Genomic DNA, 27625 nt, shown 5'->3' on the forward strand with positions numbered 1-27625 from the left:
ACCATGTCTTTACCTTCCTTCCCCCGCCAACGCGATCCCGTCGCCCTTTTGTTCCCTTGTCTTCTCATTGCCACCCGCCATCGCGGCATCCGGACCGCGCTTCTCCAAAACAACTAGACTGGGACTCGTCTCGCTGACATCCCGCGCCCCAATGGTCTCGCCATACATCCTCACCGCAGCCGCGCCCCGCGTAAACAGCACACACCGCCGAAGGTTGGGCCACGAGCGCAGCACCTCGTCCAGACACTGCATCATCCACTTGCCCAGGCCCTTGCCCTGATGTTCAGCCAGTACATAGACGTCCGTGAGGTACGCAAAAGTCACGTAATCGGTGATGAGACGGCCGAAGCCGACCATTTTGTGACCTTGGCTGCCCTCTTCGGCTGGGAGAAAGGTGTATGTGTGAGTAAGCTAGCCCAGTTGCGGTATGCTAGAGACTAGGATACATACTAGCTGGGATGGAATCTCCTCCTTGTTGGTACCGTTCCTGGACGTACAGCCCGAAACACAGCGACTGCTCCACGCAGAGCTTGAGCGCTTCCGGGGGATCGGTTTTGCCCAGTAGACCATGTCGGAGGCGAAAGCATCATTGAGGGCGTCAAGCTGAATTTGGGATGGATCGGTTGAGACGGTGTAAGTGACGTCGCCGAGCTGGCGGGTCCAGGTGCGTAGTTCATTTGCGGGTATCATCTTTCTCGTCTGGATTGTGCGGTGCGCTGATGTGGAGTGCTGTATGGTATGGTGCTAATGTGTTGACCCCTTTTCAGGTTCTCACACAAGCGGCCTGAAGCCGTCTGCCCGTTTGCTATCGAATACGAAAGCAAGAAGAGTTAGAGAGCAAGACCGAGGGATAAGGTCAGTCACTGGTTTATATCTACTCGGGTATCGCTCGCTTTACCCCTTCCTGCCCCTTGTGGATGACACATCAACGTAGTCCATTTTAAAGATAGACAAAGGTGCGCTTAGGTTGTTCCCCTTAGTGAGTCATCCGAGCTTCGGACCGACGGGACTGTACCATCGGGACTTGGCGCCTACTGCGAGTGCTCACCCGTCCCGAGAACAGTGAATTAAGATCACCAGGTGATGCTCTAACACCTAAGTACGTGGAATTGTTGTGAGAAGGTCAGCGGGAACGGCATCCACGGCTAGGAAGTTGCAATGTACTGTGCACATCCGAAGGGGTCGGTGCCAAAAGTAATTTACGTACGGTACCTTGTATCAGTTAGTACGGCCGCGAGACTGAATAATCTGTACATCACACTTCTGCCGCGACCACCGGACCGTGATCCGCAGTCAACACTTTGACTCGATTTTCGTAGGTACATACCAGTTAATGGCTGGCACCCGAGATTGGATCCCGGTCCCCTAGTGTAAGACAAATTGAGAGAATACCGATGCGGGCCGTGCCGAAGTCGGGATTGTCGGGTGTTATCATCGGCGATAACGTTATCATCATACCAGTTGTGCCCTTATTACCAGGCAGCGTGGTCTTGGTCAATACATACTGTGTAATTGAGGACCTTTGCAAATGTGCTTTCAGACACCATATAAGCATCAAATCTAGCTCATTTCAGTCTTTGATGAGAATTGGAACTGCCGAAGACATAAAGCCGCCTCATCAGTAACTATCTGCCTGCAATCGAGTTGCTGATGAAAAGAACTGCCAAACTCGGATTCCGAATAGCTTCAGCGTTTCTGGCCAGGGCCCCGCAATTTGAAATGTGGGGTAATAAATGCTCATTCCCGCGACTTTAGCAGCAGGTGGGTCTGTTTGTACCTGAGTCCCACCAGAAGTCCACGACTTGAATGTTTCGTTCGGCCTTGCATCTGCTGGCCAACTTCAAACACTGCTGCGCAACTTGGGAGACTGAGTAGAATCGGTCACCATCCGCTTCCCACCCGCCGTTTCTGCAACGCTCCCCTCCACGATATTTCCGGACCCTCCCCCTCCTCACCTAACGAAATGTACATACGACAACAAACAAGCGCAGCAGACCACTGTCCACGGCACCTTGGCGTTCGCCTCGACCAGTTTATGTGTTTCTGGACCAGCCCTCCTCTTCCAGAAGCAAGGTCACCGAAGGGAGAGTAAGAGACTCCAGTAACAATGGCTGTTTCCAGATTCATCCGCCCACGTGTCCATGGCTGGTTTTCCCCGACAGGCGCGCGGCACCGGACCCCTCCCGAAGCTTGATCCAGTGCCCGAACCTGAAGCTTCTAGTGCTGCGAGCGACCGGGGTTCAACAGAAGAGATGAGAAAGAATGGCCAAATCAGCAGCACCCAGCGGCAAAGCAACCCATCAAACACAATGACACTAAGTGACCAAGGCCCTCGAGTCCCGGAGCTTTTAGGCAGCCTTAGCCTATGTTGTTTTTGTGAAGTGGGAGGGGACTGTCGCGCCAGGAGGCTAGCAGGCGGTGCTGGCATGCCAGCCCCGTGTTTTTCTGCCGCCCACCCTCTGTTTTGCTTGCGACCTTCCCGCCTTCGCGACAACTCTGCTCCTGATTTCTTGCCTTTGCACCTTAAAGAGCTCATCTTCGTGCTTGCTATTCTCAGCTTCCAGTCCATTGTTGCAGGTTACTTTCGTCGCAAAGAACGCCCTTGTTTCGATATTGTAGGTTTGCGCCTGCTTGCGTTGTCGTCGCACATCAGACATCGCGCGAGGAAAGAGCCGATCCGGCAGAGACTCGCGACTGTCGCGAACTGCACGCAGCAACGCGGGTCCATTTTCGTGTCTCCATTATCACATCGAGTGTATGCTCATCCCTTTGCGCATATTCCTAGTTCCAACCTTAAGACGCAATATGGCTCGCGAAACGCGCTCCCAGACGGGCAACTCCAAGCCGCGTGTCGTCCCCATCATCGACACGGAGCCCACCATCAAGCGGACTGTAAAGCCCAAGGCCGCACCCAAGAAGAAGGCCTCCGTGAAGACGCCATCAAAGGCTGCTAAACCCACCGGTGTGACGAAGAAGAAGGCTTCCAAGAAGGAGAGCGACGTAGCCAAGAAGGTATAGCACATGCTCCTTCACATGTACTCACCCCATACCAAAAGCCGACGCTGACTCGTCATACATAGGTCAAGTCTGCGGTGAAGAAGGCTACGAAGAAGGTGGGCGCAACTGAGAAGAAGGGCGCAAAGAAGGGGGAAGAGAAGACACCGGCGAAGACCGAGGTGGAGCCGGAGAAGAACGCGGAGGAGAAGCCTGCGAAAGCTGAGAAGGTAATCGTCGTTCCCCGCTTCCCCCTCCCCGGTTCTCAGGTCTCCTTGACAGCTTCACAGGCCTGCTCTCCTCCCTGTCCTGGCGATGTGGCTAACTTTGCGTATCTACAGGAGGCCAAGCCAAAGACAGCAACCGAGTCCAAGTCAAAGACAACAACCAAGAAGAAGGAAGCCGCCGATAGCAAGTGATGGGGGACTAGTCGACCGCGACTGGTGCTGCTCGTCGCCACGACTCATCTCTGTCGGGCATGCGGATGTGTACGCTTGTTGTCGCGTGTCGCTGTTGAGGTTTGCTTGTACTCTTGGTTTACCGCGTGGCATTTCGCTGGCTTGGGTACCATACAGCTCGAGTAAGCGGAGCGTCTCGACTGTTTTCTTTGTCTTCTTTTTTCCTTCTTGGGTCTTGATGGGAGATACTGCTACTGCATGTGCCAAGCTGCTTATTTGTACCTACTAAGAGTCTTTTTGATAATAGCGGGCTGTGATGCGCAAAGACTCCAAGTTGATTGCCTCATCGATGTGATAATGGCTGTCATTCGTATTAGGAGGCTAGAGTCACGGGTATCTCCCAAGAAAAGTCCAGGGGAACTGTGACCCGGATCCCTCCATGTGGTAAGGATACTAGTTACATACTGTGACGGAATACGTCAGGTACCTTACACACTCGGTGCGTATGTAACGATGTCACTCCGCTGATTACACAGTAGAGCTCAGACGCATGGGGCCCGCCTGGCGCCCCACTTGTCGCGGCGGGTGAATCAATTGCATGCGCGACACTGACGTGTGTCGCGCATCTGCACGTCAAATCTGTGTGCAGCTCGAGTCGCCTCTCAATCCGAGCAAACAGCATCGATATGATCCTCGACATCGCACATTTCTTGCAGCCTCCAATCGGATATGTATATCATTAAGCCTTCGTGGCTGCGCCATAGTGGTAGGTCGCAGTGATCTGGGGCAGTTCTCTGAGCCGTCGCTGATCCATGCGTCGCGACACAGGCGAGCAGAAGGATTTCGAAGTCTACAGTTGCCACATTTCGCCAGATGGCTCCCGCCTAGCGACAGCCGGAGGAGGTAGGCTCTCGAATGACCGACTCGTTAGCGGTCAATAACTGACCGGATTTGCGCAGATGGACACGTCCGCATCTGGTCGACCGATGCCGTCTACAACTCGAGCGACCCCGACTACGACAAGCCACGGCAGCTTTGTCACATGAGCCACCACCTGGGCACCATTCACTCTGTCCGCTTTTCGCCGAACGGCCGCTACCTAGCATCTGGGGCCGATGACAGAGTTATTTGCATATACCAGCTCGACCGCAGCCCACCTTCCCACGCAGCAACATTTGGTACGCAACAAAACGGGATGGGATAGGCCAATTTGGTGTTCGCTGACCGAGTCACCACAGGTACAAACGAACCGCCGCCGATAGAGAACTGGAAGACGCACAAACGCCTCGTCGGCCATGACAGCGACGTCCAAGACCTTGCCTGGTCCTACGACAACTCCATTCTCGTCTCCGTGGGACTGGACTCCAAAGTGGTTGTATGGTCGGGCCACACCTTCGAGAAACTGAAGACAATCACCGTACACCAGAGTCATGTCAAAGGCATCACATTCGACCCGGCGAACAAGTACTTCGCTACCGCGGGCGACGATCGACACATCAAGATCTTCCGCTTTACGCCTCCGCCACCGAACGCCACCCAACACGATATGGTGAATAACTTTGTCCTCGAAACCACCATCAGCGCGCCGTTCAAGAGTTCGCCGCTCACAACATACTTCCGGAGGTGCAGTTGGTCACCGGATGGCAACCATATCGCAGCGGCCAACGCAGTGAACGGTCCGGTGAGCAGTGTTGCGATCATTGAGCGCACCAGATGGGATTGTGATATCAACCTCATCGGCCACGAAGCGCCCACAGAAGTCTGCATGTTTTCTCCGCGTTTGTTTCATACGCAGAAGCCGAGCGAGACAGGGTCGGGCGATAAGGCGTCTTCGGGGCTTGTGACGGTCATTGCATCCGCTGGGCAGGACAAGACACTGAGTATCTGGAACACCACTACCTCGAGGCCGGTCGTCATCGTGCAAGACGCGGCTTCGAAATCAATCTCGGATCTCGCCTGGACCCCGGACGGCCAGACACTGTTTGCCTCGAGTTTGGATGGCAGTATTGTTGTGGTCAAGTTCGAGGTGGGCGAGTTGGGCTGGGTCGCAACCTCGGAGGAGAATGACAAAGCGCTGCAAAAATACGGCGGATCGAGGAAGGGGATGGGGACCGCCGAGGATGTTGACGGTCTTCACCTGGAGAATCACAGCAAAGAGGGAGAGCTGCGGGGGGCCGAGTCGAGGATGGGTGCTCTTATGGGAGACTTCGAACCTGCAGACAAAAAAGAAACGGCCGCCACGAACGGCACGAAGCCGGCCGCCAAAGATGCCGCCGCTAACGGCATCGGAGAAGAGAGCACGAGAAATGAAGCGCCAAAGAAGGCGGCCCCTTCCGAGGAGAGCGCAGAGAAGAAGGCTGAACGAATAGCCGAGTTGAAGTCTCGCGTGCAGGTTACGAAGGACGGGAAGAAGCGCGTGGCTCCCTTGCTCGTCTCCTCTTCTGCCACCGGCCTCCTATCATTACCTCAGTCGCAGCTGGTTGGCGCGAAGTCAACAAAACCAACACAGAATGATACGCCGCAAACAATACTGGACCTCTCCAAGCCGTTCCACGGTCTACCCAGGGGTGGTATCGCCACGATGCTGCTCGGAAACAAGAGGAAAGCTGCTGCGATGGAAGGAGAGGAAGAAGAAGACTCGCCGAACAAACGGTCGTCGGCAGCCCCTGTACCGATCATGGTCGACACGCCGGACGGCCTGGAACCTGCCCTTCTGACAGCACCGGCTCAAGGTGTTGTGCCCACGCCAGAGTACCTTCGGCCGGCCGTCGTCAACCCCGCTATCTCTCTGTCCCAGGTGAGGCTAGCTGTTCCCAAGGTACGATCCCATATCCTCAGGCCTCTTGAGAGAGGCGTCCTTCAAGGAGAGTCGAGTCTTGAGGAGGCATCCAAGGTACCCGAGAACATCATTCTCGAGGCCAGAAACCCCGCCAGACTCCGCGAGCCGTCACGCATCACGGCCACCAAACGCGGCACGCTTCTATGGCAGGATTTCCTCCCACGCGCCATTATTCTCGTCACCGGGAACAAGCACTTCTGGGCTGCCGCTTGCGAGGACGGCTCTCTCCACACATGGACACCGGCGGGCCGCAGACTCCTCAACGGCATCATCATGGAATCCCAGCCGGTCATCCTGGAATCCCGCGAGCACTGGCTTCTCTGCATCACCTCGGCCGGCCTCTGCTACGTGTTTGACATCAAGACCATGTCAGCCCCCCACCCACCCGTCTCTCTCAGCCCAATCCTCGATATCGCCATCACTTCGCTCTCCTCCGAGGGTGCCAGTCCCGGACCGGGCGTCACCTCGGCGCACCTCAACAGCGTCGGGGCCATTGTCGTCACGCTTAGCAACGGTGACGGCTTCTACTACTCGTCCAGCATGCATGCCTGGCAGCGGCTGAGCGAGTCGTGGTGGGCGCTAGGTAGCCAGTACTGGAACAGCAACGACTCGTCCGTCAGCGCGCTTTCTTCCACCGCGGTCGGGCCGGTCACGAAGAACGGCGGGCCAGGCGACAAGACGACGTCAGAAGGCGAGGTCAGCGTGTCGGCTGGCATCATACCTTTCCTGGAACGGCATACCACCACCGAGTTCCTGCTCAAGGGCCGCGCCTTCACCCTGCAGCGCATGATTAAGACTCTGCTGTCCAAGGACGGGTTTGAGGGGCTCGAGAGCACGGTGAGCGTGGCGCATCTGGAGAACCGCATTGCGGGCGCGCTGGCGCTCGAGGCCAAGGAGGAATTCAGGTTGTATCTGTTCATGTACGCCAAGCGGATCGGCGCCGAAGGCTTGAGGACCAAGGTCGAAGAGCTCCTGAATAGCCTGATGGGAGGCGTGCTGCAGGAAAAGGCGAGTGATGCTAAGGGCTCTGAGGGCAAGGGGTGGTACAGCAAAGAGGTGACCCTCTGTGGTTGGGACAGGAAGGAGTTGTTGAAGGGGGTAGTGCTGATATTGGGTGAGTTATCAGTTCATGCATGCCATATCAACTGGCGTCATCACTTGCTAACCGCCCTCGAAACAGGCAAATTCCGCGACCTGCAGCGGCTAACTGTTCAATACGCGCGGATTCTGGGGTTAACTGCCGGCTTTGAAGACGGCGGCGAGAACGGAGTCGAAGGGATGGAGGTTGAGGAATAAATTGCCGTGGACATGAGCGTTCCTTTGCCCTGGCTATCCTCGAACAAACAGCAGCCCGACGCTTGTGCAATTCCGAAGGCGGGCAGCGCTTCAGGTGCTACCTGCTAGGCTTTCAGAGGCCGCCGCCAAGCAGTCCTTCTTCTCGCCTTCGTTCCCTGAATCATCAAGAAATTCCCCTATCTCCGGTTCTTGAACCATCTCAGCCCGCACATAGGCGCGGGCCTCCCTCTCGGTTATTTCTCTTATCGCGCTCTCGCTTCAGTCTGGACGGTCTACGGATGGTAGGGTGGTGTTTGCAACTGGGTAGTGAAGCGGATCGGCGTGCGGATCGGGGTACGGAGTGGGCTGGGCCAAGGCTTTCGCTTGATAGCGTTTGTTACTCTTCTGAGTCTTTCCAGGCTTTACGTCCTGGTACTCTAATGTATGGCACGTAAGATCATTGACGACCCCCGCGGGTCATTTTCACATCCCACCGTTTACTAGATGCCTCGAACTTCACCGTTTGGAGGTTGAGTCATCTATGACGTAACCACCTATCTCCAGCGTGTCTCGATCTTGTGGGCTTCCAAGTGAGTTGAGGCTTCGCGAACTTCCTCATCGAGGATGTCCTTCACAAGCCCACCAGGGATGATGCAGGTTGGACTACAAACAAGCCGCGATAACTCTATGAGTCAGCGCGGGGTCAGGTACGCGGACCGGAGTGTTGTAGTCACCGACACCGTGCTTCGGAAAGCCCGAGCAGAAGGCGATCGGATTCTACCTATGCGAGGCCGCAGCTGCAGACAGCCGTGTCGGCTCCTCTCCCGTCCTCAAGAAGCCACTGCCCCAGTATGCCGCATGTGAGGGGGAAGGCACAACCAGTGACGTCAGTACACCCGTTATCAGTCAGTCTGAAGGGGAGCCGATTAGAACCCGATAGACATGCTGTACACCTGGGCTTTTGCTGTGTCAACAGGAGAAGGGACGTCATGATTCATGAGCGTTGAACGGCAGGGCCGAGGTCTGTCGGATGGGTCTCCGCGAGGATGAAAGCGCTATCGAGGGGCTCGAAGCGGATTCGCCAACTGCTTCGCGGCCGGGGGTTCAACCCCCAAAGATGCTAGGTTATGTGTTCTGTTCTAGTGGGGTGCTTGTATGTGTCTCGGCAATTGCTGAATGATGTTGCTGGTCTCCTTGCCGCTGCGAGCCGTGGCCATTTGCCGAGGAGGGCGGAGTGCGGCTTTGACTTCCTCAGGGGTTGTTCTCCGTCTGACGCAGAGAGACTTGTTAAAGTGGGTAGATTGAATAGAATACCTGATCTCTATCCGTATAGGCAACCGTGTCTACCGTTGACTTCGGGCTTTTGGAGACGGGGGATCCAAGCTTTGGTGTCCTTGTGGCTGTCTCTGCACAACAGTGGAGGAAAAAGGGGCTGTGATTGTTTACACTGCCATTGGGAGTTGGCTGGGCAACCAGCATCCTTACAAATATCCTTTCCCCAAAATTAACGTTATCGCCCGCATGGCTTTCACGCAGCCTCTCCCTCCTCAGCTAGCTAGCAAGGTAGATGCAACAGTTACACGAGATATGGAACGGAGAGGAAAAAGGAGAAAAGAAAGGGGTGGAAAGTGGCGGAGAAATGCCTCAAAGAAGGCTGGATGGCAGCAGAAAGTGGATAGAAAGGGGCAGAGTGAGAGGGTGCGAGAGCGAGGGCGGTTGCGGGGAGGAAACATTAGAAAGGAGCTGGTAGATGAGAGCATATATATCCTTAGATGAAGGCAAATATGTACGATAGAATGACAAATACTACTAGTCGTAAGCATGTACAGCGAACAAGAATATTCACATCCCTCAACTTATTGGAACCCCTTCCCCTCAACCCCTTTCCCGTTGGGACATCTCTATCTCTCTCTTTTACCTCTCACAGGCACTGAGAATACCACTCATTCTGCTTCTGGCAAGTGTAAGGCGGCACGCACTGGGTCGGGCCAGTCCACTGTGTGATGTCAGTCATTCCTTTTCCTCGCTGTCTTATTACGCTACACTGAAAAGAAAAAGGACTTACCGAAGCACCTCCGCATTGCGCGTAGCGTTGGGCGAGCGCAGTCGTCGAAGTGGTGGGCGCCGCACTCGTCTTGGTGGAGCTCTGAACAGTAGTACTAGTAGTAGTAGTCTTGACGGTCGAGGTGGTCAGGGTGGTGCGCACGCTGCTTGTCCGGCTAGCGGTAGAGGTGGTCGAGTACGGCGCGGCGGAAGAGCTCGGCGCGCTGCCACCACCACCACCACCCGGCACAGACACCTGGGCGTACAGAACACCGCGGCCGTTGGTGCCGACGTAGACCTGGTTGGCCACGTTGCCGCTGCCGACCACTCTGTTCGCGCCGATGGAGCCAAAGCCCTGGCTGCCCTGGACGTCGATCCAGGACGCGCCGCTGTCGGAGCTGGCGTAGAGCTTCGCCCCGGCGGAACCGGTGCCGAAGGCGTACAGGTTCCAGGCCGAGCCGCTGCCCTTGCCAAAGGCGATCTGCTCCGTCTTGGTGATGCTGCCGGCGCCGATCTGGGCGAAGGTGGCGCCGTAGTTGGTGCTGCGGAACAGGCCGGCGTCGGTGCTGACCCAGACCTCGCCCGCCACGGCCGGGTGCGCGGCGATGTCCTTGACGGCGGTGACGCTGCTGCTGCTGCTGCCGAAGGCGGACGCCACCTTGGCGAAGGTGGCGCCCGTGTCGGTGCTGCGGTAGAAGGCGCTGCCCGAGCCGGCGTAGAAGACGGTGTTGTTGCGCCTGTCGGCCGCGACGGCGGCGCCCGAGGGCACGGAGGCCACGGCGGTGAAGGTGCCCTGGTTCTGCGAGCGGAGCACGCCGGCGTTGCCCGAGGACCACACGATGGTGTCGGCGTCGGCGGAATAGGCGAGCGTGCCGCTGTTCTTGGTGTTGTCGGTGCCGGAATGGGCGTTCCAGGTCGCTCCGCCGTCGGTGGAAACGGCAATCTGCGGCGCGCCGTTGGAGTTGCCGACGCGCACGACGTTTGCAGGCTTGTTGCCGGCATAGTCTAGTAGTACCGGGAATTAGTCCGTTTGCTGCGGCAGTGTGTGCCTCTTATTCTTTTCTAAAAAAAAAAAAAGAAAAAGAAAAAAAAGGAGAGCCGAAACAGGTCAAGAAATACTCACCAACGTCGGTCGAGCTGGTCCACATGGGATTCATCCAGGGCGTCTTGGGCGAGGTGCCGAGGTCGCTGCTGCTCTTGAAGGTGAACCCGCAGTCGTCGCCTACGGCGGCAAGGAGTTCCGTCCCTCCAGGTGCCGAAGCAAGGCCGAGCACGGCCATCTCCTCAATGCCGACGGCCAGCGAGGAGATGCTGACGTTGTGCACCGTATCCCACTTGGTCAGGTCGTGGCCGCCGTAGAGGGTCAGCCCCGTCCCGTACAGCCAGTGGTCGCTGTCCAGGGGGTCGATCTCGAGCGCCTCGATCATCCAGCCCAGCCGCTTGGTGTCCTGCGAGACGAACCCGGCGTTGATCCAGGGCGCATTGTCCGTGTGAAGCCCGTAGTACCAGTTCATGCTCGGGTAGTTGGTCCACTCCCAGATCTTGGACCAGGTCGTGCCCGAGTCGGTCGACCGGAACAGCTGCGCGTCCGGGTACCACGAGTTCAGCGTGGCGACCACGAGCGTGCCGGGCTTCTGCATGTCCACGCCGAGGCCGCCAAAGCCAAAGTACAGGTCGCCGCCCGACGCGGGCGTGATGTCCTTCCAGGTGCCGGCCGCAATGTCGTAGCGGTAGACGGCGCCAGACGTGCCGTCATAGGGGCCCGTGCCGTCGCTGTACGTCAGGTACAGGGCCTTCTCGTCAGGCTGGAGCCGGCACTTGTGGGGGAAGTACTTCTTGGGCTGGCCGGCGACGGCAGACCAGGTGGCGCCGGCGTCGGTGGAGACGTACACCGAGGCGGTGATGTTGTCGGCCGTTCCGACGAAGATGCGCGACGTGGCGCCGTTGGTAACGGCCGACGTCGAGTCGAAGGTGACGAAGGCGAGGCCCATCTTGTCGTTGTTGAGCCCGCTCGTGTCGCTGGGATCCGGGGCGAAGGTGCCCGTGGCGGTGAAGGACGACACCTTGGCCCAGGTGACGCCGCCGTCGGTGCTCTTCCACAGGCCGTTGCCGCTGCGCGCGCCGAAGTAGAGGATCTTGGAGTTGTGCGGGTCCACGGCCAGCCTCTCGCCCATGCCGCGGCCGGGCATGTTGCCGCCGACCTTGAACGGCAGATCCGTCGACGCCCATGTTGCGCCCTTGTCGGAGCTGCGGATGATGGCGCCGGGATTCGGGTCCCAGCTGTTGGTGTACATGCCGACCGCGGCGTAGACCTTGTTCGCATCCTGCGGGTCAAGCGCGACGGCGTCGATGCCCCAGTTTCCCCTGCGCGCTACGTCAGTGACTGCTCTCTACATACTTATACGACAGGGGGCTTACCATCTCGCATCGGTGGCGATGCTGTCTGTGACGGGAGTCCACGAGTCGTCCGAGTTCAGCCTGTAGAGGCCTCCGATGTCTGTCCTGGCATACGCGACGCCCTTGACCTTGGGATGGAACACAACACCCGGAATGAAGCCACCGCCGCCTCCGATATTGACGTTCTTCCAAGTCGCGGCCGTGGCGGGAGCCACCACGGCGGCGAGGAGAAGCTGCAACGCCAACTGGCCCTTCATATTAGCACCGGGTGCGGTTGCGGTACTATGACAAGCAGAGCCTCACGGCGCTGGGCCCGCCGGCAGAGAGGCATTGCAGTTAATATACGCTACACGGTAGGGAACCATGGTCATCTCGGAAGACATGGGGCCTAGACTCTAGTTAGCTCGCAAGCCGGAGCCGCCTGCATCTGCCCGGCTTCCCGCGAACGCCGCTCAGGATACAACCCAAGGACCCATGGCGCCATGATCAACAGTTCCTGGCCCGAGGCCATGGTTGACCCACGGGACCCCAAGAGGATGTCGAGGATGGCTAGTCAAGACCTTGCGAGATATTCCGCGAATCGGCAGTGGACACAGGCTTGGTGGTCCCGCCTTCCCGTAAATGCAACGTCGTTTAGTAGAGGAATGGAGGATCTGCTTCCGCGGTTCGTCGATGTGGAGGGCGGGACGGAAGAACAGGCCGAGCAAAACACATCAAAGTACAAACAAAAGGACCCGATATCACGGCTGGCGATCTCAACTACGGAATCACAGTACAGTGAAAAGCTTCGTTGAAGTCTTCGTTCCTGTATATGGAGAGCCCACAGCTGCGATGATGTATGTACATACATGTACAATGTAAAGCCGGCTGCTTTTGCCGGAAGGTTCGTGCTTGGAGTGAAGTGGGGTGTTGTGCATCCAGCGAAATGACGAGGGCAGTCAGGGGCAAGTGAGTTCCATCCTTTCGAAACCGGTCCCAACCCTAACCCTAGGTAAGCAGGCAACTCTCATCGCCTGCACCTACCCCAACTCCCATCCCTCAGTTGATGCGGGGTGAAAGTGCAGGTGACCTTCCGCCACAGGATCGTGAGTACCAACGGAGAGCGTGAACCAATGCCAGGCTTTGTACCTTCCATCCCAACTTCTGGCGGGCAATGTCTTTGGTACGGTCCGCAATGGATCACTTGAATGAATGATTTCTGAAGCCAAAGGCCGGAGGGGTCCATGTATACGTATCCGTATTCCGTCCGTACTCCAGCCTCCAACACGAGCGTACTGCAGTCGGCAATTGCGCCGATGTCCCAAGGAATTACGGCCTCCGGCAGGCCGGGAGCGGCGCGCATCCCCGATGATGCGCCACCCGGCGAGTCACAACCCTGGATCTACCCACCGTCCACTCCGCCCTGGAACGACCTCACGGTCCTTCATCGGAACACCCTGCCGCCGCGATCCCACTTCTTCGTGTACGGGAACCGTGATGACGCCCTCTCGCGCGATGTGTCTCGCGCCAAAGCCCAGCTGCTCTCCGGGACGTGGCTGTTCCAGCTTTCCAAATCTCCCTTGGAAGGTCACACCGACTTCTACCGGGAGACGACCGACACTCTAGCCGCTCGGTCGTTGATGTGGGCCGCCGTGCCGCAGACCATCCGTGTCCCTGGCATGTGGCAGCTCCAGGGCTACGGGAAAGGCCCGCATTACACCAACTACAACTTCCCGTTCCCGGTTGACCCTCCCCGCGTGCCCATCGATGACAACGAGTGCGGCCGTTATGCGACCCTTTTCGAGCTCGGTGACCAGGATAAAGACCACCAGCTGAGGCTGCGCTTCGAGGGCGTGGACTCGGCCTTCACTGTGTGGGTAAACCATCGCGAGGTCGGCTATTCCCAGGGGTCCCGGAATCCCAGCGAGTTCGACATCACCCCATATGTCCGCTGTCCGGGGCCCAACTACTTGCATGTCGAGGTGTACCAGCGTTGTGATGGCAGCTACATCGAGGACCAGGTTCGTTTGTTGCCCCGTCTTGCACCCCGTCGGCACCACAGGACGCCAGGCTGATCTCTGATGCAGGATCAATGGTGGCTAAGTGGCATCTTCCGTGATGTGTGGCTGCACAAGTTCCCGAAAACCCACTTTTCGGACATCAAAATCCTGCCAGTTCTAGACGACGACTACCTAGATGCCCGGTTGCATGTGAATCTCGAAGTCAACTCTCCCGCCACCGTCGCAATATCTCTCTTGGACGCGGACGGGGCCGAGGTCGCCACCCTGCCCATCGACGCGGAGCGAGCCGGCATGCTTACGGCCAAGTTACCCGTCAAGAACCCGCATAAATGGACGGCCGAGACGCCGTACCTGTACCAGCTGGTGGTCAGCATGCCGGGCTGCGTCCTGGCCGAGAGAGTGGGCTTCCGGCGCATCGAGCTGATCGACGGCGTGTTCTCCGTGAACGGCAGAGCCGTCAAGTTGAGGGGCGTCAACAGACACGAGCACCACCCGGACCATGGACGCGCAGTCCCCTACGACTTTCTCAAGGCGGACTTGATCGGCATGAAGCTGCACAACATCAACGCCGTCAGGACGTCGCATTACATCAACGACCCCAGGCTCTACGAGCTCGCTGATGAGCTAGGTCTGTGGATCCTGGATGAATGGTACGTTTGCTACTTTTACTACTTATACCCCCCCAAACTGCCAGTGTCAGGCGAAGACAGAATTGGCTGCTCATTCACAGTTAACTTTAGCGACCTCGAGTGCCACGGACTGTTCGTGGTGGGAGGCAATGGGAGTGGCTTCGCGTCTGACAATCCCGACTGGGAGGCGGCCTACATCGACCGCGCCCGGCAGATGGTGCATCGCGACTTCAACCGCCCCAGCGTGATCATCTGGTCTCTCGGCAACGAATCCGGCTACGGACGGAACCATGCGGCCATGTACAGATTCATCAAGGCCTTCGATCCTAGCCGCCCGATTCACTACGAGGGCGACCGGAATGCGCAGACTGCGGATATCCTGAGCAGGATGTACCACTCCATCGGCGATACGGAGGCCTACGCCAAGGATAGGAACTGGACGAAGCCGCTCGTGTTGTGCGAGTACGCCCATGCCATGGGCAACGGCCCGGGCGCGATCCAGGAGTACATCGATCTCTTTTACAAGTATCCGCGCTTGATGGGCGGTTTCGTGTGGGAGTGGGCAAACCATGTAAGTGTGACTGTGTTTGGGTTTTTTCTTTTTTTTCTCTTTTTTCTTTTTTCTTTCTTTTTTTTGGGGGGGGGGGGGGGGGGAAGGGGAAGGGGTTGCTGGGTTGTATGTGCTACCCTGTCTTTTGGGTGTAGAGCTGATGCATAGCGTTCCTACAGGGCCTGAGGACGAAAACCAAGGACGGCATCCCGTACATGGGCTACGGCGGGGATTTCGGCGATGAGCCCAACGACTACAACTTCGTCTTGGACGGGCTGTGTCGTTCGGATCACAGTCCCGGCCGTGGTCTCCTCGAGTACAGCAAGGCCATCCAGCCCGTCCAGATTCTCGGCCTCGAGGACGGCAACAAAGTGCGGATCGTGAATCGGTACGACTTTGTTACTCTCGATCGTCTAACATGCCGGTATATGCTTATGGATGCTTTTGGGGTTAATATAACGTCGCCCGCCACTGTGCGAATCCCTAGCAGTAAGTGTCTTAGCACGTCCCCTTGCTCCGTACTTTGGGTCTCACATAGTTCTAGACATTGAGCCACATACCGAAGCTCTCCTAGACATCCCCGCGCTTAAGCCTCCCTACACGGGGTTCGCCTACCTAATCCTGTCCTTTGAGCTCTCGGAGGCGACGGGATGCTGCACAGCGGGCTGGCGTGTTGCAACCGCTCAGATCCAGTTGCAGAGCCAGATCGAGTTGCAGACGCTTGAGAACTACCAACCGGCCCCGAGCATGGCTATCGTTCCTAGCGATCCTGCACGTACGCCTTCCGTGCACCTAGTAGGAGTGCTCCAAAGGAAGACAACGTTGTTGATCAAGTCCAAACACGCAGAGTTTTGGACGTTCGACCTCGCCCGCGGCGCTCTCGTCGGCTGGACACGCCCCGTACCCGACCCGGTCGCGCTCAAAGGTCGCCGCAACGTCCTCACCGAGCCACTTCTCTTCGACATCTACCGCGCGCAGACCGACAACGATCGCGGGTGCGACTTTGGCAGAAACTGGCGGGACCGTCGTCTCCATCAGGCGAAGCAGCATCTGATCCAGTCGTCCTGGCGGCAAGGGGCCGACGGCACCGTCGAAGTCGTCGTCAAGAGCCGCATCGCTCCGCCCGTGCTGAACTGGGCACTCGAGATCACGGCGACCTACCACTTCAACGGCTCGTCTGTCTCCATCCGAGCCCACGCCAAACCAACCGGCAACCTGCTCCCCCGAGCATGGGGTCGCTTGGGTCTCGTCACGGCTGTTTCCGGCTGCGAGCTTGTCCGCTATCTCGGGCGCGGACCCGACGAGAGCTACCGCGACAAGAAGCTCAGCCAGATGGTGGCCAAGTGGGAAGCGCCGGTCGACAGGCTCATCAAAACAGAGTACGAGTACCCGCAGGAGTTTGGGAATAGGACGGATGTGCAGTGGGTCGAGCTACTGTCCGCCAGGGATAATATCAAGCATAACCGCTGGCGGCTGTTGCGGGCGAGATATGGCGCTCTGGAGGGCGCCAGTTTCTCGGTGCTGCCCTACTCTGCCCGCGACTTGGACGAGGCTCAGCATCCGTATGAGCTCCATGCCCGCAGGAGGGAGGACCGGGTTCTGCATCTGGACTGGATGCATCACGGCTTGGGGACGGGATCGTGTGGGCCCGAGACGCTGCCGCAGTACACGTTGGATGCGTCGAAGGAGTATGATGTGGAAATTGTGCTGGATTAGGTTAAGGGGGAGGGAGGGTTGTTCTGTCTGGGACGGGGCAATACTAGTATCCCACTACTACTGATTTGTCGTTCCGTTTTTAGTGTATTGATAAACACAGGCTAGAAAGTCGAGGCCGGCGAACTATTAGCTATGTTCTTACGTTCCAGTTCCTTTCATCCCCATTTCCATCCCCAGCCGTGAAGCAGTGAAGCAGGTGTGGTATATAAGGCCACTGGTGGGATGGGCTTGCTCGTTCGGGATCAAAGCCGACTGCGTCCTGGTTCTCCATCATGTCTTCTTTGCCAATCAAAAACCTCCGTTCTACGCAACATCAGATCCACGGCGACCATACAAGGATATACCATGTGCTTGACAACGACATTGGTGTAGCCACTGTAGCGAGCTAGCGGCAGCTGAAAGCACTGCAAGCCGAAATATCTTAGACCGGAGTCCGAAGTGTTACTTCCCCGTCCGCAGAAGTCAACTCCGAAGCCCCATCCCCGAGAGGAAACACTGGGCATCACACACTGACGTTGCCGTAGCCAAGACAGCCTGGATCAGTGGCCTTGGTTTGGTGTTGCCTAAACCGTGGCCCTTGATTCGTGATCCACTACTCTAGCACACAGACCCTAACCAGATAAGTGAAGTGGGATTCCACGGACGGTACCTATGTCGGAAACCGTCCGCCTCTCAGTCTAAGACGCAATTCTATATCCAGGTTCCTCCCTGATGAATCTTGGCCAGGCGGGTACTTATCCACCCGCCTCTTGCGGAGGTTTGCATTGCCCGAACGGCGGGAGCTACGGCTCGGCTCGCGCATAACTCAGGTGGGTTTCCTGTTGTCGATCTTTCCCGAGCCAGCGTGTGGGGACGCCTTCCTCTTGGTGTGGTGTTGTGGTTCATCAGTGTTTCTCAGAGGATGGGAGGAAGGAAAAGTCTGGGGCGCATGAGGAGAGATGTTGTGTTGCGGGTGCACAGTTAGATCTGCCATTGTACATATACAAGTGGCCGGACACCATCCAAAGTGGACATGTTGCAGCCGCCCTTGTTCACATGCTGGATTCTGTCTAGCTCCATGTCCTTCTTTAGTCCTCGTCCCAGGATCCATCTATCTGAGTCCCGCCGTTTCGCAGACAAATGATATTTCTGTTATGATTCGGTGCCCTGACACCAGTCTGCTCACCACCGAACCCCCTGAGGGCCGAGGAAACTTCCAGGCACCAGAATTCAGATCAATATGTTCCTCGGAGCGTAGTATTGTGCATGAATAGGTAGGTAGAGATAAGCATGTTCTGTATCTCCATATCTACCGCCTAGCATCCCATAGGTATCACAAATTCAGCACGCCTTTCTATCCATACAGTCTATGTTACACACGACCCAACATGAGAGGAGAGATGGACAACGGGAGCCGCAAAGCCGGCACCTCATACTATCAGAAACCCTGCGCCTCCTCCGCTGCTAGCGAGAGGAGGGCGCAAGCTTATGAATCCAGCGAGACAGCCTCAACCGCACGCCGCTCTTCTTGTTGCCACTGTTACCGTCTGACGTGCCATCCTCCTCCCCCTTAGCCGCCCATTTCGGCTTGGGGCTCGCGAGCATGCTAAAGCGCTTCTCTGTCTTGGGTCTTGGCCCCGCCGGGCTGATTTGAACTTCTGCCGGCTTCACTGGTGGTGTTGGAGCGGGCGCCAATGGCGCGGCCGTTGTCGTTGTCGTGGGCGGATGTCCCTTCCTCTCCGCGTCAGACTCCACGGCAGCAGCCCTTTCGGGCGAAGGGTGAGCAGACAGGGAAGAAGAGGCCTGCAGATGCCGCTGCATGAACGCCGCGCCTGTGCTTGTCGCCCTTCTCGGGAGCGGTCTGGCGTCTAGGGCGGCGACCAAGGAGGTGGGTGTTGATGTGCGCGATGCCGGCGGCGTCGGCTTCGGAGTGGGAGGCTTGACGGTGCTCTCCCCCGGGTGCGCGGGCATAGAGTACCGCTTGAACACACTCGCGCACCGGGATGGCTCTGCGCCAGGGACGTCCGGCGGCCGCGGTGTGTCGGATGTCGAGGAGCGCGTGTTCCACGTGTTTCTCCTGCTGCGGTTCCGCTGGGCCGTCGCTCCCGGCGACGCTGCGCTTTCGTGGGTGGTGCTGGCTGAGTTGTAGCTTTTGGACCAGCCCGAACGAAGAGCCACCCAGAGGGCAGTAACAGAGATAAGCATCTTGGTGGCGTCGTCGACCTCGTGGACTATCGGCTGCGATGGATCATGACTTGGCGAGGAAGGAAGGTAGACTGCGGAATCGTTCTCGCCGTCGCTCGTGACGCCGGGAGATAATGGTATTGAGGGCGAATATGGAGCTAATGATGGGGACGAAGTCACTGATAAGGACCGACCCACCCTGGTGATGGGCGGGTGCCGACCGCGGGAGGAAGAAACAGCTGCGTAGGTATCTCGGACCTCGAGAGTGGAGGGTGTCAATGTGGCCATAACCGGATGGCGACGGGTGGACGGATCGATGATGCTAAAGGTGTACCGCGTCGGGGGAGAAGACGAGGAAGAAGACGATGTCTCTGTGGAGAGAGACGTAGGAGTAACAGCAACCGTGTGCCTGCGCGCCCACCGCGCCGTTGTGGTGTTGCCCTCCGCATCGGTGTGGACAAAGTCAAAGGACCCATTGGCCAGGGGCTTGGCCACCCATACCGAACCGTCGTCAAGCACAATCTCGGCCTCCTCCGAGTGCTTCAGCGGGCTGTACACTGCCAGGAGATTCCTCCTCTCCAGATCCTCCTCAACCTCGCTCTCCGTGCCGTCCGAGCTTGTGTCGTTATCGTCCCTCCTCACCAGCACAATGTCGTCGTATCCTAGACGGCGCTTGGCCCCAAAAATGTCCGGACACCTCTTAGCCAACCGAGGAGCGACCACAGGGCCGGCGATGCGCGACGCTGGGAAGACCTCGAGCACAGGCTGTGACTTCCCATCCTCTCCGACCTTTTGGAGTTGCAAGAGCAGCCTCGGCAAGAGGACCTGCTGTACAACCTTTGTCTTGCCAATTATCCTCGGCGCCGGGTATCCAAGATAATATGTGGTGCTCTTGCGTTGGGCTCGTCGCGACCGCCTCGAGCGACCGGTCCGTGGCGCTGCGGCGCCGTCGACTGAGAGCGTGATATCGCTGAGCTCGGACTCGGAGATAGACCCGTCATGCGTCGCCGGGGTGGGAGGAGGCTCGTCCTCGGGCTCTCGGAAGCGGACCACGGGCGAGGGCGCGCGGGGAATGTAGTCTGAAGCCGGTCGTCGGCGGAGGACGGGTGTCGGCGTGCCCTCTGACGTAGCGCGCGCACGTTGTTTCGGGGGAGCGAAGGCGGATCGCAGTAAGGGCGCTCGCAGATGGGCAGGCGATTGTATGTGCACGTTCGAGGATGGGCGGTTGGAGTACTCGTGGCCGTGGAGGCTCGCCCCGGAATGCAGAAACATCGTTTCGAATGGCTGGCGCCTTGAAGAAAGGAGGATGAGACAAAAAGAAAACCGAAAGGGATTGTCGGAGAAGAAAAAAGTCGCGGAAAGGACCAGCCTCGCTGGCGCAACTTCAAGCTGCGCGGACGCAATGGTGCGCCTGAGAGTCGAGCTCTCCTAGCAATGAGCTGACCACCTTTGCTGGACGAAGCTCCCGGCTCAAATGTCCAAGTCTCCACCACATGCGAAAGGCTCCACCGGGACCTGCAGCAGCGGGATTCAATTGCGTTGCAATGGCGACATGCACCGGGGACTCCCGCGCGGTAGCGTATGGCAAGCTTTGGGAGCTGTGTCTGCTTGATCCAAATGCTTGGGATGTTCTTCGTCCTGTATGTAGATTCTCACACAGCGCCCAGCAGCGATTGCGATCATAGCCTTGTGCAACCCTCCCCTCCTTGCAATAGACGTCTCCTGAACTGTCGCCGTCCGAAAAGTCCTCGTACCTATGTGCGTATGGCGTATGCAATGGCCGGAAACGGTGAGTATCGAGAACAAAAGAAAGTCGTCGTCTTGCGGTCATACGTTAAGCAAAGCGGTCAGCGATCAATGAAGCTGATATCGAAAGGGAAATGGGATGTGTTATTATTAACGTTATTGCCTAGCAAATCTGACGTCTTGTCCCACTCCACGGACCCACCGCCCGGGGACGGATTCCTTCATGAACTCCGATGCCGTGGGTGGGACCTGCGAACGCAGCCTCGCTGCAAGCTAGGTCCCACGCGGTTGTCCAGGTGGTCCCTCCAGGAAAGTCAGCTGAGCAGCCTATGCGCATTTACGTTGGTTTCCATCCTTGTACCGGCCGCACCTTCTTATTTAATGAGTGATACAAGATCGGGTCGTCGGAAGGGAGGAAGAAGATTTGGCAGGAAAGCCTCAACTCAAGATTGCCTGTTGCTAGCCTCGTAGGGTCAGGGTACGCTACCACGTGGCTACCTACGGTGTAGACACGGTGAGAAAATAACAGTCCTCAAGGGCAGTTTCGAGGTCGCCGGGCAGCCCACGATGGCGGTGAATCGGCCACAAGTGGACACCAGCCGCCCGTCTCTGTAATTCACCGAACGGAACCTGCCTGGCAAGTTGCGGCCCGTCTCTCGAGGCTGGGCATGCTTTGCAGCGGATGGGTTGCTGGCTCGTTTCGCAGGAGACCTCATATGGTTACCTACACCACACTCGACGGAAGTAGTCGGACTGGTTAGGACAAGTTGGCGTGACACCTGTCTCATCTGTGCTCCGGAAATCTCGGAGCTGGTGGGCGGCAATTTCGATGGGGTTTTGTCGAGTTGCCACGCTGTACGACGGCGGGCCCCAACTTTTGATGCCAATGTCAGACGAGGGTTAGTGTGCTCCGTAAAACTAATGTAAGTACTCGCACAGCACTAGTACAGTACACATAGTAGGTACTACTAGTAGTACTGCTCATGTTGGGTCCGTTCGAGTACCAACCACCAACAAAATCCATTGATGCCGGCACCTCTAATAAGCCGCTTACATACAACCACACGGCAAAGCAACCGGCCGAACCAGGTGTTTGGGATTTGGATAGGTTGCATCGAGTGCGGCTTTTGCGCTTGCGCTCGCGGGGCATCGGCGCGCCCAAATGCCGGTCCGCCGAGCCCGGTCTTCATCTTAGCCCGCAAACAAGGGTTGCATCAGGGCAATTGGGGCCCCAAGTCCAAGCTCACAACTACCAGGTAACGTCGTCAGATGGTTGGCAATTGGCCTGAAACATTCGAGATCCGGCACAGCAGCAAAACCCCGTGCCTGAAGTTCAATTATAGCAACAAACTGTCTTCATGTCGTATCTTACCGTGTGTGCTTCTGTACTTCACTAATATCACATGTGTTAACAACCTGGAAGTTGCACCGCGGTTTCTGTTCTTTTTCTTCCCCCTTTTCTCCCTTGCCCCTTACGGTTCAGACGATGCCCCCACAGAGCCGCGTCCAAACACGACGCCCTTACCGCACGCTACTTGCCGCCTTCGTGGCGTGGAAGCTCTTCCTGTTCGCGATCGCCCTGGGAAGTAGCATCATAGGCGATGCGTACGACACTTCGGCACGACTGGTCGTGCAGGGGCCGGCCGGCAGCGACGGCGCGGGTGCTGGCCAGCTGACGGGTCTTGGGCCACGGTTGATCGGCCGGTTTACTAGCTGGGACGCCATCTACTTTGTGAGCATTGCGCGCCGGGGATACCGGTTCGAGCAGGAGTGGGCGTTTGGGGGGGGCTTGCCGGTCGTGGTGGGGAGTATCCTGAAAGGTGAGAGAGTGGTGATTTCGTTGCTTGTCCGAGCTAGGACTTGTGACCCAGCTATGGCATTCATTGCCCTTCTTTCCATATCTGCCTGACCCAATGTTCACGAGGCTTCCCGGCGCTGACTATTTGTTGTTTTGCCATCTTGTTGTCATCAGGCCTTCGGCATCTCGGGTGTGTTGTCTCATCCGCTCCCGATGGAGGAGCAATCCCGGAAGCCGTGGCGGGCATCTTCGTCGCCAACACGGCCCACCTGCTCTCGGCCCTGGTACTCTACCGGCTCGGCCAGGTGGTCTGGCGTGACCAGACGCTATCTTTGGTTGCTGCCCTGCTGCACATCATCTCCCCCGCCGGTCTATTCCTGTCCGCGCCTTACACCGAGAGCTCATTTGCGCTGCTCGCCTTCTCTGGGTACCTCCTCTTCGCCTTAGGCTGCCGGGCCGAGCAGAGGCCGGCACGTCGCGATCTCTACACCGTCCTGGCCGGAGTCATCTTTGGTCTCGCCACGGCCTTCCGGAGCAATGGCATCCTGAACGGAATTCCGTTCGCCTGGGAAGTGCTGCGGAACTTGCCGGATCTGCCTCGGCGGCCCCTCGACACGGTGCGTCGGCTGTTCGCGCTTGGCATTGGTGGAGTTTGCGTTGCTGTTGGCTCGCTCGGCCCGCAGGCGGTCGCCTATCTGCGCTTCTGCTCCGGCACATCCGGAGCCCAACTCAGGCCGTGGTGTCAGGGATACGTGCCAAGCATTTTCGCCTTTGTCCAGCAGCACTATTGGTAAGCTTATTATTCCGAGACATCCCGTGCGAGGTGACTCTGCTGACCGCGAGGCCATAGGAACAACGGATTCCTCCGGTACTGGACCGTGTCCAACTTGCCACTGTTCCTCCTCGCCGCGCCGATGCTAGTAGTCCTGTCCAAATCCGGGGTGGAGGAACTGACGATGGGTCGGCGACTTCCTGTCGCCGACAACCCGGCTGAGTCGGGTCGCCTGTTGTCTCTTATCCGGACCGCCGCCGCGGCCCAAGTGCTGTTGACGGTGCTCGCGCTGACCACGTACCACGTGCAGATCATCACGAGGATCTCCTCTGGGTATCCGTTGTGGTACTTTTGGCTTGCCCGGTGCCTCAGCCGCGGCGAGAAGACGGGCAGTCACGTTGTCATGTTCATGGTGATGTACGCCTCGATCCAGTGTGTGTTGTTCGCTTCATTTCTACCGCCGGCATAGCCGCAGGCTAGGTATCTTGCCAGAACAACTACTAGTACCGCTGGTCCAGGATTTAAGCTCACAAATTCCATGACCTTGCTTTTGCACTGTTGTCCAACCGCTGACTGAATAAAAGAAATACTCTGTAATGCTCTGCTCCTATGCTTTGCCCAGGTCCAGCCCGGCATCCGCCAAGAAGGTCCGGGACAGACTCGCCCACCTACGTCTCAATCCCACTCACCCGTGATCCATCCGGTCCTCACCATCCACATATACGCCAGCAACGGCGAGGTCAGCCCCGCCAACAGCCCACCATAAACCATCTTGAAAACCGGGCCGTCCCACCGCCCTTGGAACACCTGGCGCCGTTGATACTCCTTGCCGGCAAAGACCAAAAGCCCCACCGCCGGCCCAACGGTCAGGAGGATCGTGAACATGGCCACAAGGACCCCCCTTCCCACGTTGGCCAGCACAAACATCACTTTCCGCGCCATGCCCCGGTCACAGCACCCGCACAAGTAGCTGCCGCGCTCGCTATTGTAGTGGTCGAGGAACATGAACCAGCGCAAGAAAGAGCTGCGCAGCTCGCAAGTGTAGTGCAGCGGCGCCACGCGGCCCCGGCACAGATCCCAGTTGACAAGGACGAGGGCGCACATCCAGGTGGCGATGCCCGTGAGCAGCGTGGTTATGGCCAGGTCGCCGAAGAGCGCGCTGGAGCCGAAGATGAAGGGCGGGAAGGTCCCCGTGTAGGGTTCGACGTAGTCCACTGTAGATGTTCTTTGGTCAGGAGTAGGGAATTAAAGGAGATGAAAAGCTGTGTATCGGTGCAGATCTTGGGAATGGTTGATTGGGGTTAGGGGGGGAGGAGAGGAGGGTGGAAGGGGCGAGAACGTACAGTACCCAAAGATAAAGTTGATCACTCCCGCGATGAGCATGGCGCTGACGCCTTGGAGCAAGAGGTACAGCAACTGGTGTCTGGACATGTGATTGATTTTGGGCCGACATAACCGGGCCGGAGTTGGTATTTCGACTCCTTGCGACTCAAGAGAGAGCTCAGTCCAGGTGCTGGATTTCGCAGCTTCGTCTCGTGGACCTGACAAGGTCGCCATCTCGCAAGACGGCAGCTTGCTCGGATTACGCGCGATCCACCACATTGTTTGGTTCAGGCCGTGAAGAAGAGGGATTGAAGATGTGGAATAAATTGTGGTGCAGAGGCTTTCCGATGTATAACGTGTCGTCCTGTGCGCGACACGACGCTCTGCTGATGAGTAAAAGAACAAGTACCGGGCATCTAAAAATGCGTAACAGGTGGAGGTCAGGAATCTACCACCCGCGTAGTTCATGGGAGACAGTGACTCGGTCCCGCGATGAACAAACTCAAGTCGCTACTGCTCGTCCTAAGACGCCTATCCGTTGAATCTCATGCTGGGCCTGTTAGGAGAGAACGACCTCGCCAGCATCGTGTCATGGGAAGCCGCGCAGCCAAGATCATTCGTGAATCATCCCCCGGAGCCAGGAAGGTGTCTCGTCTACGAAGTCGCACCGGTAAGCATTACCCTGTTGTGAGTCTGACAATAGTGCGAGGCTTGAGGAAAGGGTGCCTAACAGCTTGTGAATGAAGCTGCAAAGTGCCAAAGCATGCCTTCCAGGATTCCAGAACGGATACCGTACCAAATAGGGCAGCTGGGGATCCACTACCACGTGGGAAGTGCAGATCAAAAGTGGGACCCATCCAGGTGTCAGCGAGGTGCAACCAGATCAACACAACGTCTGTCAATAGCAGTGAGTTTGGACTAAATCGCGGGACACATCCAAGTCATTGATCCTTCTTTCTAGCTGAACCCCACTGTGCGCTCACTTCACCTTCTCGTAGGTAGATGATGTTCAACTCTGCTGACGGGCCCAGGCCACCTTGGACCTAACAGCGCTTGAGCTCCGCTTCGAAATGTCGGCTACCTATAGTTTTGACGTGTAGGGAGGACGGCGTAGCAGGAGTGACGATTGCCATGTGTTAGTTACAGGACCACAGGATGGGTACCTTACTTTGTCTCATGACGCTGGGTAACTGGAACAGGATACTACGTACAAGTACATACCTATAGTAAGGTGGGAAATTTCAAAGCTCACCGGCCAGCCCTTTCTTCAGTCGAAGGGGTATAGCTACTAATAGCTACAAAACTCACCAAGAGGCCAGCTTCGTCTGAGCCACGCGGTCAGGGAGTACTAGTCAGGGCCAGCAACCTCATACCACATCACAAAAGTAGCACATTTGATATCTGTCACACAATGCACAGCACAATCTCTGCACCAGTCTCAAAAAAGACGCTGCAGCCTCTGTTTAGCAAACACCGACCTATGTTAGTCGTATTTGTCTATCCGCACACTGGCTCCTGCCACTCGCCGCCCCTCACCACTTCCATCCCTCCCCTCCAAAAAGGATATGATACAAGAATGAAGCAAAGCCATACTATATACAATGAAGAGAAACAGATCAGAGATCGTGGGGGAGCTACACTACTACTAGTAACAACCCCCACAACTTTGATCGGAATAAACCGCACCGGGCGAGAAACGGTTTATTATGCCGTCAAGCCAGCCTTAGAGCTTTAGAGCTTAGAGCTTGCGCTTGGCCAGATCGCGGGCGTGGCGGCGCCTCTTGGCGTTCGCGCAGCCGGTCGGGCGCGGGCGGGTGCTGGTCGACGAGGCGACCGGGGCAGCCGAAGCCGCGGCTGAGGTCTGGACGGGCGCGGCGGTGGTGGAAGAAGCGGCGGTGGTGGTGGCAGCGGCGTTGCCGGTGGTGGTGGTGGCGACGGCGGCGGGGGCCGAGGCAGAGCCGGTGATGGCGGTGGCCGAGGAGGTGATGGCGGACGAGCTCTGCTCGATGCTAGCGGCGCCCTCGATCAGGGCCGGGCCGGGGATCTCGTAGGTAACGGGCGAGGTGTAGATGTTGGCCAGGATGCCCTTGTCGGTGGGCGTGTACAGCTTGGTGCCGAGCACGCCGGCGGGGCTAGCGGTGCCGGAGCCCGTGACCTGCAGGTTGAAGCACTGCGGGTAGTTCTGCGCGCCGTTGGCCTGGCCGGCGCTGTGGAGCGCGATGATCTCGTGGCGCAGCACGTAGAAACCGGGCTTGATGTTGGACGGGATCTCGACCAGCCACGAGTTGTTGTTGGCAATCAGCTGGTCGGAGCCCCAGAATCCGGGGGCGCTGGTGCCGTCCACCAGGCCGACCTCGTCAATCTTGAAGAACTCGAGGCTGGTCTTGTCGACGGTCTCGCAGCCGGCGTCGCCGCAGTTGGCCAGGTAGTCGATGACGGGGCCGTGGTGCGACTCGGGCCATGTGTCCCACTGGATGAAGATCCTGTCGCCCGCCGCAACAACCGCGTGGCCTCCCGCGTTTTTGGCCGACTTGTGGCAAATGATGTCGCCGCTGGCGAAGGCGTCGGGCGCAACGAAGCCGTTGTCCTGGTTGCTGGCCGTCCAACCAACCACCTTGGGCGGGTTCGGCATGTAAGACATCGACGGTTCATAGCCCTGGTATGAGACACCGTTGATGACTATGTTCCGGACATGGCCGTGGGCCGCAACCGACACGGCGCCCGCGAGGGCGGTAAGGAGAGATGTGGACGTGATGGAAGGCATCTTCGAAGCTGGTGGTATTTTGTTTGTGTGTCGTGTGTGTGAAGAGAAGCTGTGCGTAGGTGGTCAAACAAGCTCAGCGGTACCGTCTAGCGGAATGAATGGATCAAGTGGTTAAAGAGAGGAAGATTCCGTCTTCAGTCAATGAAGCGAATGTATTGTTAAACAAGGAACGAATGGGAAGAATGGCTTTGCTTGAAGGTCGCCTTGCGCCTGGTGAG

General features: G+C 57.6%; 10 protein-coding genes across 10 annotated transcripts; 5 read left to right on the top strand and 5 right to left on the bottom strand.

Moving 5' to 3' along the window:
• Positions 1–9: 9 nt before the first annotated feature.
• B0T15DRAFT_504611 (N-acetyltransferase-like protein) lies at positions 10–690 on the bottom strand (the record flags this gene model as incomplete). The annotated part of the gene is made up of 2 exons (XM_062867503.1): positions 10–383; positions 498–690. 2 exons carry the CDS (start codon positions 688–690, stop codon positions 10–12), a joined length of 567 nt encoding a protein of 188 aa, XP_062719163.1.
• Positions 691–2805: 2115 nt separating this feature from the next.
• On the top strand, positions 2806–3413 carry B0T15DRAFT_513573 (uncharacterized protein; the record flags this gene model as incomplete). The annotated part of the gene is made up of 3 exons (XM_062868050.1): positions 2806–3012; positions 3081–3224; positions 3336–3413. The coding sequence occupies 3 exons, from the start codon at positions 2806–2808 to the stop codon at positions 3411–3413; spliced, it is 429 nt and encodes a 142-aa protein (XP_062719164.1).
• A 552-nt stretch (positions 3414–3965) lies between these two features.
• On the top strand, positions 3966–8002 carry B0T15DRAFT_568988 (TUP1-like enhancer of split-domain-containing protein). The gene is made up of 5 exons (XM_062870790.1): positions 3966–4158; positions 4221–4295; positions 4352–4570; positions 4631–7345; positions 7412–8002. Exons 1-5 carry the CDS (start codon positions 4122–4124, stop codon positions 7525–7527), a joined length of 3162 nt encoding a protein of 1053 aa, XP_062719165.1. The 5' UTR covers positions 3966–4121; the 3' UTR covers positions 7528–8002.
• Positions 8003–9354: 1352 nt separating this feature from the next.
• Positions 9355–12315, bottom strand: B0T15DRAFT_273135 (uncharacterized protein). The gene is made up of 4 exons (XM_062863486.1): positions 11968–12315; positions 10673–11913; positions 9572–10554; positions 9355–9502 (listed from the first exon to the last, which is right to left on the bottom strand). Exons 1-4 carry the CDS (start codon positions 12201–12203, stop codon positions 9428–9430), a joined length of 2535 nt encoding a protein of 844 aa, XP_062719166.1. The 5' UTR covers positions 12204–12315; the 3' UTR covers positions 9355–9427.
• Positions 12316–13023: 708 nt separating this feature from the next.
• On the top strand, positions 13024–17174 carry B0T15DRAFT_540027 (glycoside hydrolase family 2 protein). The gene is made up of 5 exons (XM_062869768.1): positions 13024–13946; positions 14013–14596; positions 14687–15146; positions 15305–15614; positions 15670–17174. Exons 1-5 carry the CDS (start codon positions 13170–13172, stop codon positions 16839–16841), a joined length of 3303 nt encoding a protein of 1100 aa, XP_062719167.1. The 5' UTR covers positions 13024–13169; the 3' UTR covers positions 16842–17174.
• Positions 17175–18452: 1278 nt separating this feature from the next.
• B0T15DRAFT_381005 (uncharacterized protein) lies at positions 18453–20276 on the bottom strand (the record flags this gene model as incomplete). The annotated part of the gene is made up of 1 exon (XM_062864248.1): positions 18453–20276. A coding segment is annotated over one exon (1824 nt), but the record flags the coding sequence as incomplete, so codon positions are not given.
• Positions 20277–20431: 155 nt separating this feature from the next.
• B0T15DRAFT_273208 (uncharacterized protein) lies at positions 20432–21460 on the top strand. Its single transcript, XM_062863487.1, has 2 exons — positions 20432–21228; positions 21288–21460. The coding sequence occupies exon 1, from the start codon at positions 20586–20588 to the stop codon at positions 21219–21221; it is 636 nt and encodes a 211-aa protein (XP_062719169.1). The 5' UTR covers positions 20432–20585; the 3' UTR covers positions 21222–21228; positions 21288–21460.
• A 542-nt stretch (positions 21461–22002) lies between these two features.
• Positions 22003–23892, top strand: B0T15DRAFT_273215 (glycosyltransferase family 76 protein). Its single transcript, XM_062863488.1, has 3 exons — positions 22003–22570; positions 22723–23338; positions 23399–23892. Exons 1-3 carry the CDS (start codon positions 22237–22239, stop codon positions 23787–23789), a joined length of 1341 nt encoding a protein of 446 aa, XP_062719170.1. The 5' UTR covers positions 22003–22236; the 3' UTR covers positions 23790–23892.
• On the bottom strand, positions 23893–25397 carry B0T15DRAFT_273222 (uncharacterized protein). The gene is made up of 2 exons (XM_062863489.1): positions 24664–25397; positions 23893–24534 (listed from the first exon to the last, which is right to left on the bottom strand). The coding sequence occupies exons 1-2, from the start codon at positions 25109–25111 to the stop codon at positions 23996–23998; spliced, it is 987 nt and encodes a 328-aa protein (XP_062719171.1). The 5' UTR covers positions 25112–25397; the 3' UTR covers positions 23893–23995.
• Positions 25398–26381: 984 nt separating this feature from the next.
• On the bottom strand, positions 26382–27407 carry B0T15DRAFT_495950 (glycoside hydrolase family 61 protein; the record flags this gene model as incomplete). The annotated part of the gene is made up of 1 exon (XM_062867135.1): positions 26382–27407. One exon carries the CDS (start codon positions 27405–27407, stop codon positions 26382–26384), a length of 1026 nt encoding a protein of 341 aa, XP_062719172.1.
• Positions 27408–27625: the final 218 nt, after the last annotated feature.

The sequence above is a fragment of the Chaetomium strumarium genome (genome assembly GCF_033439665.1).
Source record: "Chaetomium strumarium strain CBS 333.67 chromosome Unknown B0T15scaffold_6, whole genome shotgun sequence".
In the NCBI taxonomy this organism is placed as follows: domain Eukaryota; kingdom Fungi; phylum Ascomycota; class Sordariomycetes; order Sordariales; family Chaetomiaceae; genus Chaetomium; species Chaetomium strumarium.

Excerpts from the sequence above, each read along its gene's own strand:
- B0T15DRAFT_273135 (XM_062863486.1), bottom strand. The coding sequence starts at position 12,203 with ATGAAGGGCCAGTTGGCGTTGCAGCTTCTCCTCGCCGCCGTGGTGGCT. Across the intron at positions 11,914-11,967 it reads ATCGCCACCGATGCGAGATG|GGGAAACTGGGGCATCGACG; the intron begins GTAAGCCCCCTG and ends CGTAGCGCGCAG. Across the intron at positions 9,503-9,571 it reads CGCAATGCGGAGGTGCTTCG|TGGACTGGCCCGACCCAGTG; the intron begins GTAAGTCCTTTT and ends GACATCACACAG.
- B0T15DRAFT_540027 (XM_062869768.1), top strand. The coding sequence starts at position 13,170 with ATGTATACGTATCCGTATTCCGTCCGTACTCCAGCCTCCAACACGAGC. Across the intron at positions 13,947-14,012 it reads GCAGCTACATCGAGGACCAG|GATCAATGGTGGCTAAGTGG; the intron begins GTTCGTTTGTTG and ends TCTCTGATGCAG. Across the intron at positions 14,597-14,686 it reads CTGTGGATCCTGGATGAATG|CGACCTCGAGTGCCACGGAC; the intron begins GTACGTTTGCTA and ends AGTTAACTTTAG.
- B0T15DRAFT_273222 (XM_062863489.1), bottom strand. The coding sequence starts at position 25,111 with ATGAACTACGCGGGTGGTAGATTCCTGACCTCCACCTGTTACGCATTT. Across the intron at positions 24,535-24,663 it reads CAACTTTATCTTTGGGTACT|TGGACTACGTCGAACCCTAC; the intron begins GTACGTTCTCGC and ends GAACATCTACAG.
- B0T15DRAFT_273215 (XM_062863488.1), top strand. The coding sequence starts at position 22,237 with ATGCCCCCACAGAGCCGCGTCCAAACACGACGCCCTTACCGCACGCTA. Across the intron at positions 22,571-22,722 it reads GGTGGGGAGTATCCTGAAAG|GCCTTCGGCATCTCGGGTGT; the intron begins GTGAGAGAGTGG and ends TGTTGTCATCAG. Across the intron at positions 23,339-23,398 it reads TTTGTCCAGCAGCACTATTG|GAACAACGGATTCCTCCGGT; the intron begins GTAAGCTTATTA and ends GCGAGGCCATAG.
- B0T15DRAFT_273208 (XM_062863487.1), top strand. The coding sequence starts at position 20,586 with ATGGCAAGCTTTGGGAGCTGTGTCTGCTTGATCCAAATGCTTGGGATG.
- B0T15DRAFT_568988 (XM_062870790.1), top strand. The coding sequence starts at position 4,122 with ATGTATATCATTAAGCCTTCGTGGCTGCGCCATAGTG. Across the intron at positions 4,159-4,220 it reads TTCGTGGCTGCGCCATAGTG|GCGAGCAGAAGGATTTCGAA; the intron begins GTAGGTCGCAGT and ends GTCGCGACACAG. Across the intron at positions 4,296-4,351 it reads CCTAGCGACAGCCGGAGGAG|ATGGACACGTCCGCATCTGG; the intron begins GTAGGCTCTCGA and ends GGATTTGCGCAG.